Source organism: Vipera berus (assembly GCF_964194415.1).
Source record: "Vipera berus genome assembly, chromosome: 4".
Lineage (NCBI taxonomy): Eukaryota > Metazoa > Chordata > Lepidosauria > Squamata > Viperidae > Vipera > Vipera berus.
The window spans coordinates 17,481,466-17,493,327 of record NC_138206.1 but is presented as its reverse complement, the minus strand read 5'-3'; the positions used below and the strand labels follow the sequence as shown (position 1 = coordinate 17,493,327).

The following is an 11,862-nucleotide window of genomic DNA, read 5'->3' as shown; positions in this document are numbered from 1 at the left end:
TTGCTCTCAAAAGGAGATCCTCTCTTTCCTTCTCTTTCGGCTCCCTTCCTTCCCCCCACCCCGAACCCCCCACCCCGCGCAGCACCAATCCCGGTGCGCCGCGCCTCCTTTGGAGTCAAAAAACCACCGGTGCGTTTTCCTTTCCGAAAGCAAAGAGAGAAGACAAAAAAAGGCTGCGAGAGCTCCCGAACCACTTAGCCGACCAGCTTTGGCCCGGGCAGAGAGAGAGAGAGAAAGACTGATCGCTCTCCGGCCAACTTCGCGGGAGACCTGGAAAAACATTCTCCGCTCGGCCAGCCCAAAAAGGGCAGCGCAGTCCGGCAACGGTAGAGGGCGGGGGGGGGGCGTCGTAGCCTTCGGCTCGCTCGCCAACCTTCTCTTCTCTCTCTCTCTCTCTCTTCCCCCCCCCCGCCCCACACATAAACACACCGCAGTGCGCGTGTGAAGGCAACTCCCCTCTTTCGGGATCCCTTTTCTTGCCTGGTCGGCCGGTGGCGGAAGGGGAGACGCGAGAGGTATAGAGAGGGGGGAAACCTCTCCGGGTCTCGCTTTTGTCCCTAAGTCGGCAAGGGGCAATCAATCTCCCACCGCTTTAGCCCTGCAGCCATTCCGCTAGAATCTTTTTTTTTCCCTTTTCTTTTCCAAAAGTTTTCTCGACTTTCTCGGGCGGGAACTCACAAGAGACTTTAAGAGGCGAACGGGGCAAAAGGAAGAAAGCGGGTGCTTTGCCGGCTTGAAAGGGAGCGTGGATCAGAAGACCCTACCATTTGCCAGAAGATTGGTGGTCGCCTTGATTCTTTTTATTTTTATTTTTTATTATTATTATTATTGTTATTATTTTTAAAGACTTTCCTCTCTGCGCCAAAGAATCCCGATGCAAATGCTGGCGCCGTTCCTCCTTTACGTGGTAGCTTGGGCCACTTTTTGCCCTCGGCAGCAGGGATCCGCCGCCGGCAGCCAGAGCGGGTCGATCAGAGCCTTGCGCGCCTCGAACCGGCGGCGAGATGGTGAGTGTCTCCTTTCTTCACCTATTCCTCACTGATGGGTGAAATTGGCCAGGCGGCCGCCAAAAGCTAAAGGTTGTGGAAGCGCGCCCCCTACACATTCTCCTGAGAGGTGCACTTGAACGGAGAGACAAAAGAGGGGGGGGGAGGGAAGGTTAGGTTGGAGGGCTGTGGAAGCAACTTTTCTTCAACTCTTTCTTTCCTTTTCGGATTGCCTTACACAGCCAGACATTTCCTACATCCAGTGTAAGTGGTCAGAGAAGTAAGTAATGCATGGTCTCCGGACTTGAAATGATGAATTGAAACTAATATACGGTACTGTACAGTGAAAAATTACACTGATTGTGAAAAGCCAATACATAACGGGTAACGCAGTGAATAACTTGAAAAGAGGTCTGGGTCCCATAAAACAAAATGTTACTTGCAAGAAAAAGATGCTAATCTTTTGTTAGATGCTCAAGTAAGGAGGATGCCTACAAAGGGGGTATCTTTTCACAGATCCACATTCACCCAGGTGTTCTTGGACATGCTGCAGCAAAAGTTGTAGGCACAATTAGCAATCCAGAGGAATAACGCCTAGTAAGTCCTGCCTGTTAGGAAGACATCCAAAAGAATGCATCATGCTTAGAATTTTGGGATAATTGGATAACTGCATCCAGCTTTCTCAAAATCTTTTGGCAGGATCATTTCTTTCATTAGGCTTTTGCATGGACTTATTGCTTTTGTAGGGGGGAAAAAACCCAGAATGAAATCAATGCAAAAAATGTGTGTGGTAATTAATTAACCTTTTAAAAACATGCTGGCAGCATATATACAAGCTTAGGCAAGACACACCCAGCAAAAAAAACTTCCTGGAGAATACTTCCACATCATAGGATGCACTCTGAAATGAGTTTATACCATACAGAAGTCCTTTACATGTTCCACGATTATGAGAAGCAGGCTTTCTGTTCTTTAATCAGAAAAGACAATGAAAAGGGTGATCAAGGGATTAACCTGGGTAGGGGCATGTGGGCGTTCAAGACTTCCCACAACACAAAAAAAGGATGAAGCAGTCATAACCTGTGGTTATTTAATGTGCAACATTTTAGTCTTAACTTCTTTGCATTTACTTATTGGTGTTTTTGAAAGTTTCAAGAGTTTTATTTCATTTCGTAGTTGAAATGACTGGCTGATTATGCGCCGTTAAGTAGTTTTCAACTCTTAATTATCAAGTAGATTTTCTCCATGATTTTCTATTCTTGGTACTTCGGGTCTTTCGACACAGGAACTCAGCCCATCCTCCTTGTTGCTAGTCATCCTCTTCTTCTCTTTCCATTTAACTTTCCTAGCATGGGAGCCTTCTCTAGAAAGCTCAGTCTTTGCAAAATGTATCTGAGGTAGAATAATTTGAGACTGATCATTTGTGCCTCAAGTAAACATTCTGGGTTGATTTGTTCAATGATCCACTGACTTGTTTTCATGGCCGTTCCTGGTATTCTCAGGAGTTTTTTCAAAGTAGCTCAAGAGGCATCCACAGTTCAAGCAATATAATTCTACTTGTAGATAACTGCTACTGTACTACCAACCCTGAGGTATAAAAGCCTTATAGTTTTCAAGCTTCTCAAAACACTTCATACAAGATACTATTAAAAACAAACAACAAAAAAAAACAGGTTCTGGAGAAGGTTAGATATTTGAGCTATTGAGCGTGACTAATTTCTAAGATCAGAAGTTCTGGATTTTAGAAATGTGCCCTCAAACTATGCTCTGGATGGGATAGTAATTATTCAGGAGCAAAAGAAGTAATATTTCCTGGTTGTAACAAAATGTTACATGATTCCTTTTCAGAGAGACTCTTACCCATCAAAGCTATCAATAAAGTTATACATTTGGCATCAAAACATACATAGACTGAAGCTATTGTCACCTTTCAGGCTGCATCTTCTACTTTTGTGGTCTCTAGAACCACACTGAAACATTCATCTGCAACATGATAGTTTCTCTATTTTTCTACAATTTAGGACTTAAGTTAGTAAACTCTTATGGCCTTCTAAACCAAGTATGGCCAGGATGAGAGCTGCCAATTTACAGGTACTCCTTGACTTTCAACCAAAATTGGGACCAGAACATTTGATGCTAATGATGCAGTTCTTAAATTAGTTGCATCCAATTTTACAAACTTTTTTTTGTGTGTGTTGATTGTTAAGTAACCATTACAGTCATTAAGTGAATCATGCAATTGTCAAGCAAAGCTGGCTTCCTCCATTGACTTTGCTTATCAGAAGTCACCTGGGAAGGCATCAGATAGTTATCACAAAACCCCAGGATGTTGCAGCCATCATAAATACATGCAACTTGTCAAGCACCAAAATTGTAATTATGGGGCCACGGAGATGCCATCAGGTCATAAGTCACTTTTTTCAGCAGTGTTATATATTTGAATGCTTACTAAATGAATGTTTTTAAGTCAAGAGCTGTTTGTAGTTTGTTTTAGTAAAGGACTACAGAAATTATTGGAAAATGAGTGAATCAGTGGCTATTACTTCAGACGTCAGGATAATATTAGAAGTGATAGATATTTCTTGATCCTTACCTGCTGGAAGAAATTGTGGACAACTAATTCACTGTTGGACTGGACTAGACTAGACAGGCCTTTGGTCTGATCCAGCAGGAGGCTGGACGCTATGTATGTTTTTTTTTTGCCAAATGTCCTTCATCATCCGTGTTGCCCACTTGCCAAGAAATGTGATTTTTAGTCTATAGGAGTTTAGACTCCTCTCTATGCTCAAAAATAGAATCCTGATGCAGAAAACTAAGCCTATGACTAGATGCCCAGATGGAAACTAGTCAAGGGGAGAAGCAACCTAGAACTAAGGAGAAACTTCCTGACAGTTAGAACAATTAACCAGTGGAACAACCTGCCTCCAGAGGTGGTGAATGCTCCAACACTGGAGGTTTTTAAGAAGAGACTGGACAGCCATTTGCCTGAAATGGTATAAGGCTTCCTGCCTGAGCAGGGGGTTGGACTAGATGACCTCCAAGGTCCCTTCCAACTTATTATTATTATTATTAGGTTTCATCTGTGGGCAATTAGATTTCACTTCTAGATGGCATTCGGCTATCTTATTTAATAGCTAAATAGGCAGAAAGCAAAAATTCAGAGTCAAGAACAGATTAAATTTGTGCTAGATGAATTCTTCCCCCTCCTTTGGTTTTTTTATTTGTTTAAACCAGGGGTAGGCAACCTCGGCTCTTTTATGACTCATGGACTTGAGTCATAAAAGAGCCGAGGTTGCCTACCCCTGGTTTAAACTGAGGGAGCAAGAGAAAGCAGCTCAGCATTCAGGATCCCCCTCCCACTGCTAGATTGGCCCTCCCTGCTGGATTTCTGAATATTCAAATGCCAAGACTTGGAATAAACTAACCTCACAATATTGTTTTCTTTCTTTGCATATCTTCACTGAGATCTCTGCAGCTGCAGCTTTGTGGCATTATAAGATTAAGATTTCTCGTGATTTCGAATGAAAGAGAGAGAGAAAAATACCCACAGAATTTCTTTTGGTTAGGGAGGCAGGCAACTTGAAAATGAACACAGAGGGGAATTTTGCCCTCCGTTGTGTAAATATTTCCCCCCCCAAAGATTTACAGCTGCAAACAGCTGGACCCTTAACACTTCTCCATAGCAGATGTTTACAAAGGGAAGTGCTTGAAGGAATAATAGCAGAACTTAAGGAAGTCTTCAAGAGCTGCAGAAAGTATATTATCTTTCTTTCAGTCAATCAGCTCCTGGTCTCTTTCTCTGATGTCATATTCTTCAAGCGTAGGGCTGACTTTATTTCTCCTCTGTTCCTAATTCCCAGTTATTTCAACCTCCAGGCATTTAATGATGCTCCTTAGTTTCTGGGTGGAGGGTGCTTAGTCTTATTTAGGGTAAACTCCCCAGGCCAACAGGAGCTACTGTAGTCTTGCTTGTGACCTGCCAATTTCACTTGCTCATCTTTCATCCAGGGATAGAGCATATTTGTGGCTGCAGGCAGAGCAGAATTGAATCTTCCAGCCTTTTCTGCTATAGCATTTGAGACATGGTTTCTTTCTCCTAAAAGATCAACCAAGAATTGCTGGCATACAATAACAGATGGTGGGTTCTCCTCTCTCCCTCTTTTAAAAAAAGAAAAATCTGCTCCAAATTTAGATTTTGTTTTATAAAGTTTGCATGTTCTAACATCACTCCTCAAATTACAGAGCTAGGGCAATATTCAGTAAAATATTCCAGGCTCTTGTCCAGATTTCAAGAGCTTTTGCTGCTTTGAAGAAAATAATAATAATAATAATAATAATTCTTTTTTTAAAAAAAACATTGAGCAATTCATGATCCACTGCTACAAAGCACCAGCTTAACTGCTGGAAACTCTAAGGCAGTAAGGCCTTTTCCTACAATGGAAAATAACCATTTGAATTACTTTTCCTAGAAACTTTTAGATAAAAGATACTTGCTTTAGTAGTTAAAAATAGAATTTAAGAAGGCTCCTTTGCTTTACAAAGTCAAGTATGACAGAGCCAAATATTGTAGTACCCTAGAATCAAGCTAAGTTTGGGTAGTCTCCAAAGCCAAAAATTAGCCAGGAGCATCAGAATGTGGAGCAAGCAAAAAAAATAAATAAAGAAAATAATAGATATCCCATTATAATTTAATCAGCCCCTAATGCAGTCTACTCTTGTATTTCAATCTTGCATAACAAAATCATGCTACCCAAGCTATGATCTCTTCCATTTCTTTCAGTGTGCTTGTTGTTGTTGTTGTTAGTTGCGAAGTCGTGTCCGACCCATCGCGACTCCACAGACAACGTTCCTCCAGGCCTTCCTGTCCTCTACCATCTTCTGGAGTCCATTTAAGCTCACACCTACTGCTTCAGTGACTCCATCCAGCCACCTCATTCTTTGTTATCCCTTTCTTCTATTGCCCTCAACCTTTCCCAGCATTAGGCTCTTCTTCAGTGAGTCCTTCCTTCTCATTAGGTGGCCAAAGTATTTGAGTTTCATCTTCAGGATCTGGCCTTCTAAAGAGCAGTCAGGGTTGATCTCCTCTAGGACTGACCGGTTTGATCGCCTTGCAGTCCAAGGGACTCGCAGGAGTCTTCTCCAGCACCATAGTTCAAAGGCCTCAATTGTGTACTTACTATTCTACAAATCCTTGAATCGGAAGATTCCTAGGAAGGTTTCACTCCAGCAGTGAACCCTTTCTGTAGGCAGTTATGGAAATGGCCTGAATACTACAGCCATCATTGCTAGGAAGCAATCAGGGTCGTAACTCCCATTTTGGGGGTTGGTCATAACTTGGAACGTTCAATAAACAACCAGTCATAAGACGACTATCTCTCTGTACATGACCCAGGTTCAAAGTTCTGATGGTCAAGTGCCCCTTCACATAATTGAACTCCAGGCACTCAGGAACATGTTTACATTTACCACCAGTGGCAAATTCGCCCAGCCACATGACTGTGTTTTACAACAGATTGGCCAAATACTGACACGTACTTCTGGTTCTCAGAAAAAACGTTAAGTAAACCACTTATATTTATTTTATGGCTGCCGCATTCACTTAACAATGGTTTGTTAAATGAACATGGCTTGCTACAAGAGTGGCTTTGTCGAAAACCAGAAGTATCAATTTTCGGCAAAAGCATTGGAAAGCACAGTCATGTGACCATGTGATACTTCTTATAGTCAGTACTGAGGTAGCCCATTTTCAATATTTGTACAATGTATTGACCATACAGAGAGACCATATGGAGCATCAGCTTGATGTAGTAGTTAACACACCTGGCTAGAAGCCAGGTTAGACTGTGAGTTCTAGTGTCCTTGGGCCACTCCTCTTTCTCAGCCCTAAGAAGCAAATAATGATAAACCACTTCTGAAATCTTGCCAAGAAAACTGCAGAGACTTAACCGGGCAATTGCCATGGTTCCACAATGGCTCTTCCACTTGAAAGAGCAATAAAGAAATAAATACCATTGACTATGACTATACAGGCTGGTTTCACAAAACACAGTGAAATACAAAAAGACCAACATTAAAACTAACCACACTTTGTACACTATGCACATGAAATAATTAGTTCTTAAATGTCCTTCGTATACAGAGAGCTCTAGTACAGGGCTTTTCAACCAGTGGTACACGTACCACTAGTGGTATGTGAGCACCTGGCTGGTGGTACATGGTGTCGCCTTCCTCCCCCCACCTCCTCCTCCCCCCCACACTCCACTCCTTCCCAGCTCACTTGCTGCTGGAAAGCATGCTGCTTGGCAGCGGCCTGCAGGAACCCTACAGAGGGCACGCGCAGGTGCAGAGTGAGGCCCTGCCCTCCCCAGGGACTTGTTGTGCAGCAACCAGATTGACTTCTGATTGGCGCTTCTTCGGGGCACACATGGCCGGAAAGGCGTGTTGGAGTCCCAGGTACCTGTAAGGCAATCGGCCTGCTCCTCCCCCATCACCCGCCAGCCCTGGGAGAGCCCCGTGTGAGCGCCTCGCCAGGCTCCGAACACTGCCTTTCGAGCAGGAGTGGCTATCAAGCCCCAGGCTCGACAATCAACTGAGGGGGGGGGGGCGATCTGTGCAGCAACCCGGCTACCTAGCCTGTCAGCCACTCGCTGCTCCGCTGATCAGCTGGGAGGCTGAGACTCTAGATTTGAGTCACGGACCAGAGGAGAACACCGCTGATCAGCTGGGAGGCTGGGACTCCGGATCCCACACAGCCAGCCAGCTGGAAGTCCCAGCGGGTGGCCCCAACACCGCCGAACAGCCAGGAGCATTGGCAACCTTCTCTCGGGGCTGCCAGTCAGCTGGGAGCCTAGGGCTTGACAGCTGCTCCTGCTCAAAAGCACCGGCGCTCCCAGGTGACTGGCAGCCACGAGAGAAGGTTGCCAACGCTCCTGGCTGCAGAGGCGCCTGCCGGGACTTCCAGCTGGCCGGCAGTGTCGGATCCGGACTCCCAGCCTCCTAGCTGATCAACAGTGTTCTCCTGTGGTCAGTGGCTCAAATCCGTAGTCTCAGCAGGCAGGAGCCTGGGATCAGCGTTTCTGAGCAGGATTTCTAAGTGCAACTCAACTGATCCCTGGCTCCTGCCTGGCTCACTTGCGGAAAAGAGGCTGCTTGCTAAGTGAGCCCAGGATCAGCTGAGTCACGCTCAGAAGTCACACTCAGAAATGCTTATCCCGGGCTCCTGCCCAGCTCACTTAGCAAGCAGCCTCTTTTCTGCAAGCAAGTGAGCCGGGCACGAGCCCGGGATCAGCTGAGTCGCTCTTAGAAATCCTGCTCAGAAATGCTGATCCCAGGCTGCTGCCCAGCTCACTTAGCAAGCAGCCTCTTTTCCTCAAGCAAGTGAGCCGGGCACGAGCCCAGGTGACATTGGCGCTTGCGGCTTTTCCGCAGCACAGACCCAAGGGCTGTTTTGTTCCCACTTGTCCTCTCACAGGACCTGGGCTGCCTGCACTGGTGGGAAATGCAGCGCTTCTTTTTCTGCAGTGGTGGAGCGCAGGCGTCGCTTGGGAAAGACTCTGCGAGATGCGCCTTTGCAGCGTGTTTCCCCTTCTGTTATATATCAGAGGTTTGAAAGGCAAGCTGCTCCCAGGGTGTAAAAATAGAATCCAAATGGTGAGAGTGACACAGCTCTCCGACTCTCTGCTTCAGGCTAAAACAGTCTCAAAGTTGGGCCCAGAGATTACTTGGCCCAAAAGAAGTGTGACTTGGTGGCGATGCGGGTTTGTTTCCTTTGGAGGAGGGAGAAAAACATCACTCTTCCTTCGGGTGAGTGCAAATGTAACTTAAGAATGGTAGCAATGCGGCCAGAAATGGGTATCTCTTGACAGTGCTGGGGAGAGCTATGGGAAGAACGATGTACACGGAGAGGATTGGGGAACCTGGCTCAAATGCTGGGCTTCAGTAGGGGAAAAATGACTGGGAGAAGTAGCCGGTTTGTAATGTACGTGCCTGAAAACAGGAGGTAAACCAGTGACATCCCCACTCTGCCTGTGTGCGTGCGCAGAGGCTGAGGCACATGTGCTCTCCTCTGCCTTTGTGCATGCACAGGCAGGGCCGTGATGTCAGTGGTTTTACTTTGCCTGGCTGCTCTGTGTGGATGAGAATGTGCCGCTACCTGCCAAAACCAGGCTGGGATCTGGGCGGCATAGCACAGGACAATGGGAGGGAGGGAGGGAGGGAGGGAGGGAAGGAAGGAAGGAAGGAAGGAAGGAAGGAAGGAAGGAAGGAAGGAAGGAAGGAACAATGGGAGAGAGGGAAGGCACCCATCCCAGTCCCACTCCCCTCCACCAGAGACCCATGGATCCCCCCCCACAGGCACCCCAAAATCTGAGTGATGACCTGGCCATTGATCACATGACCGTGGGACACTGAATGTTATAAGTATGAATCAGTTGCCAAGCATCCAAATGTAAATCACATGACCCTGGGGATGCTGCAACAGTCATAAGTGTGAAAAATGGTCATAATTCACTTTTCAGTGCCATTGTAACTTCGAACAGTCACTAAGCGAATTGTTGTAAGTCGAGGATTACTTGTACTTTATCATTTTTTCTCTTTTTTTGGTCAAGTTTTTGACACCTTGCTGGGTGACTGGTGGTACTCGGATATTGCCTTATCCTAAAAGTGGTACAATAGGTGAAAAGGTTGAAAAGCCCTGTTCTAGAGCAAACCACAATTCTGTTCTGTGATTCTTGACATCATCACATGTATTTATCATTTGCATCACTTGTGGCATGCAACTAATGCAAATTACATGATTTGCATTATTATGTCAGGATGAGCATGAGGAGATGTCACTTGCCTCATGGTTTCAACTCATTGAAGTTGTGAGTGCTCCATCCTTGGAGATTTTTCATGAAGAGCTTGGACAGCCATCCAGAATGGTATAGGGCAGGGGAGTCGAACCCCGATCGCATTGTGGGCCGTATCGTGACGTATTGGGATTTGTTTTGCCTTTGCGTGGCCGGGGTGGGCTGGGTGGGCCACATTTGGCCCACGGACTGCGTGTTTGACATGCCCGGTATAGGTTCTCCTGCTTGAGCAGTAGGCTGGTCTAGAAGACCTCCAAGGTCTCATCCAACTTTGTTATTCTGTTTTGTCTTTGCTGGTGACTATAAAGATCTGGTAATTGAGTGAATCTCAGCATTCTCAGGGCACAGACACTTTGCAGACATCCTGGTTTTAGAATAAAAGCTTTTACTCTGTGGATAATATTTTTTGTCCCTAAAATGTGTACGCAGAGATAGTTCTGCTTGTCTTAAAGCAAAAGCTGCAACCACTTTTCTGCCGCTTCATAGAGAAACAGATGGATTATGTCAGAGGGTTTTGTGAATTACATCTTATTTCATCAGATGCACAAAGTGCCTTCAGTATGTATACTTACACACAGACATTTATGATTTAATCGGGGTTAAGTGCAAACAATGAGGTCAAAGCCAAACAAAATGCTGAAAGCAGAGACAGTGATGAATACCTCTCAGTGGCCATTCACAAAACATCTATTGAACCATGATACAGCAATCCTTGCAGAGGTTACATAATTAATTTGGTAGTTTCTAAACAGATTATTTATTCTTGCTCAAATCCAAAGATCCATACCTCGTAAATTGCTTTACTTTGCAGTTCACTGGTTTTTACTCTGTGGATAATATTTTTAAACATGTGATGAAACAGGCTGTAGTCTATGAATGATTGCATCAGTATAAAGCTTATCTTGTCTTTACTGTGTCATATGTCCCTTCTTTGTTTGGTAAAACTGTGGATGGAATTGGAGGACATACAGGTAGTCCTCGACTTGCGAGCCCAAAGTTTCGGTTGCTAAGTGAGACAGTTGTTAAGTGAGTTTTGTTCCATTTTATGACCTTTTTTGCCACCATTGCTAAGTGAATCATTGCAGTTGTTAAGTTAGTAGCACAGCTGTTAAGTGAATGTGGCTTCCCCATTGACTTTGCTTGTCAGAAGGTCACAAAAAGTGATTATATGACCCCAGGGACATTGCAACCGTCATAAATACATCCCAGTTGCCAAGCGTCTGAATTTTGATTGTGTGACCATGGGGATGCTGCAACAGTCATAAGTGTGAAAATGGTCACTTTTCTCAGAGCCGTCATAACTTCAAACAGCCACTAAATGAACTGTTGTATGTTAAGGACTACCTATGCTAGGGAAAAGCTGCATGGTTCACATAATGTAAAATTTCTCTTTCCTTATCTTGGGGTCCATTAGAAATGTTGGTCTGAAGTTCCCAAACCCACTGCATGCACCATAAACACTTGTGACATTCGGCTGTGGAAATCATTATTTGTATTTATAAGGGTGCAAGTCCTTTAACACAAGAATAGGCAACATGATGGAACCATTGTAATTGAAACCCCATCCTTAGTGACCATCAGGCTGCACAGTAGCTTTGAATGTCTCGCTACCCAGAAAAAAATGGTCCAAAAAAAGTAGTGGAACATGTTTAGGACAAAGAGCAACTACCAAACTTGGCTTCTGCTGCATTAGTCATGGCAGCCATTTTGTGAGAATTTCACAATACACAGTGCAGCTAGGATGGCCTTTTCCAACACTGTGATTCTATGCTTCCAAAATGTCATATTAATTGCTTAGATAGAAATCTAAATCCTGTCTTTCCTTCAGGAGCTCAAAGCTGCACTTATATGTAATCCCTTGTCCATGTGTTTTTCCCCCCCCACAAAAATAACCCTGCGACATAGGTTAGGTTGAAAGATAATGGCTGGCTGAAAGCCCCGGGTGAAATTTCATGGTCAATACTGAATTTCAATGAGAGTTCCTCCCAGTCTTAATCCACACCTTAATGATCACATCACAGATATTC

The 11,862-nt window shown here is 44.7% G+C and overlaps 1 protein-coding gene across 2 annotated transcripts in view; it reads left to right on the top strand.

The window, feature by feature from the left end:
- Window positions 1-225: 225 nt before the first annotated feature.
- The window catches only part of PDGFD (platelet derived growth factor D), a 195,346-nt gene continuing 183,709 nt past the window's right edge, over window positions 226-11,862 (top strand). For both annotated transcript variants that reach the window (XM_081326633.1, XM_081326632.1), the window contains exon 1: window positions 226-1,007. In XM_081326633.1, the coding sequence (XP_081182759.1) occupies window positions 875-1,007 (133 nt within the window). In that variant the 5' untranslated portion in view covers window positions 226-874. The remainder of the gene's footprint in view (window positions 1,008-11,862) is intronic.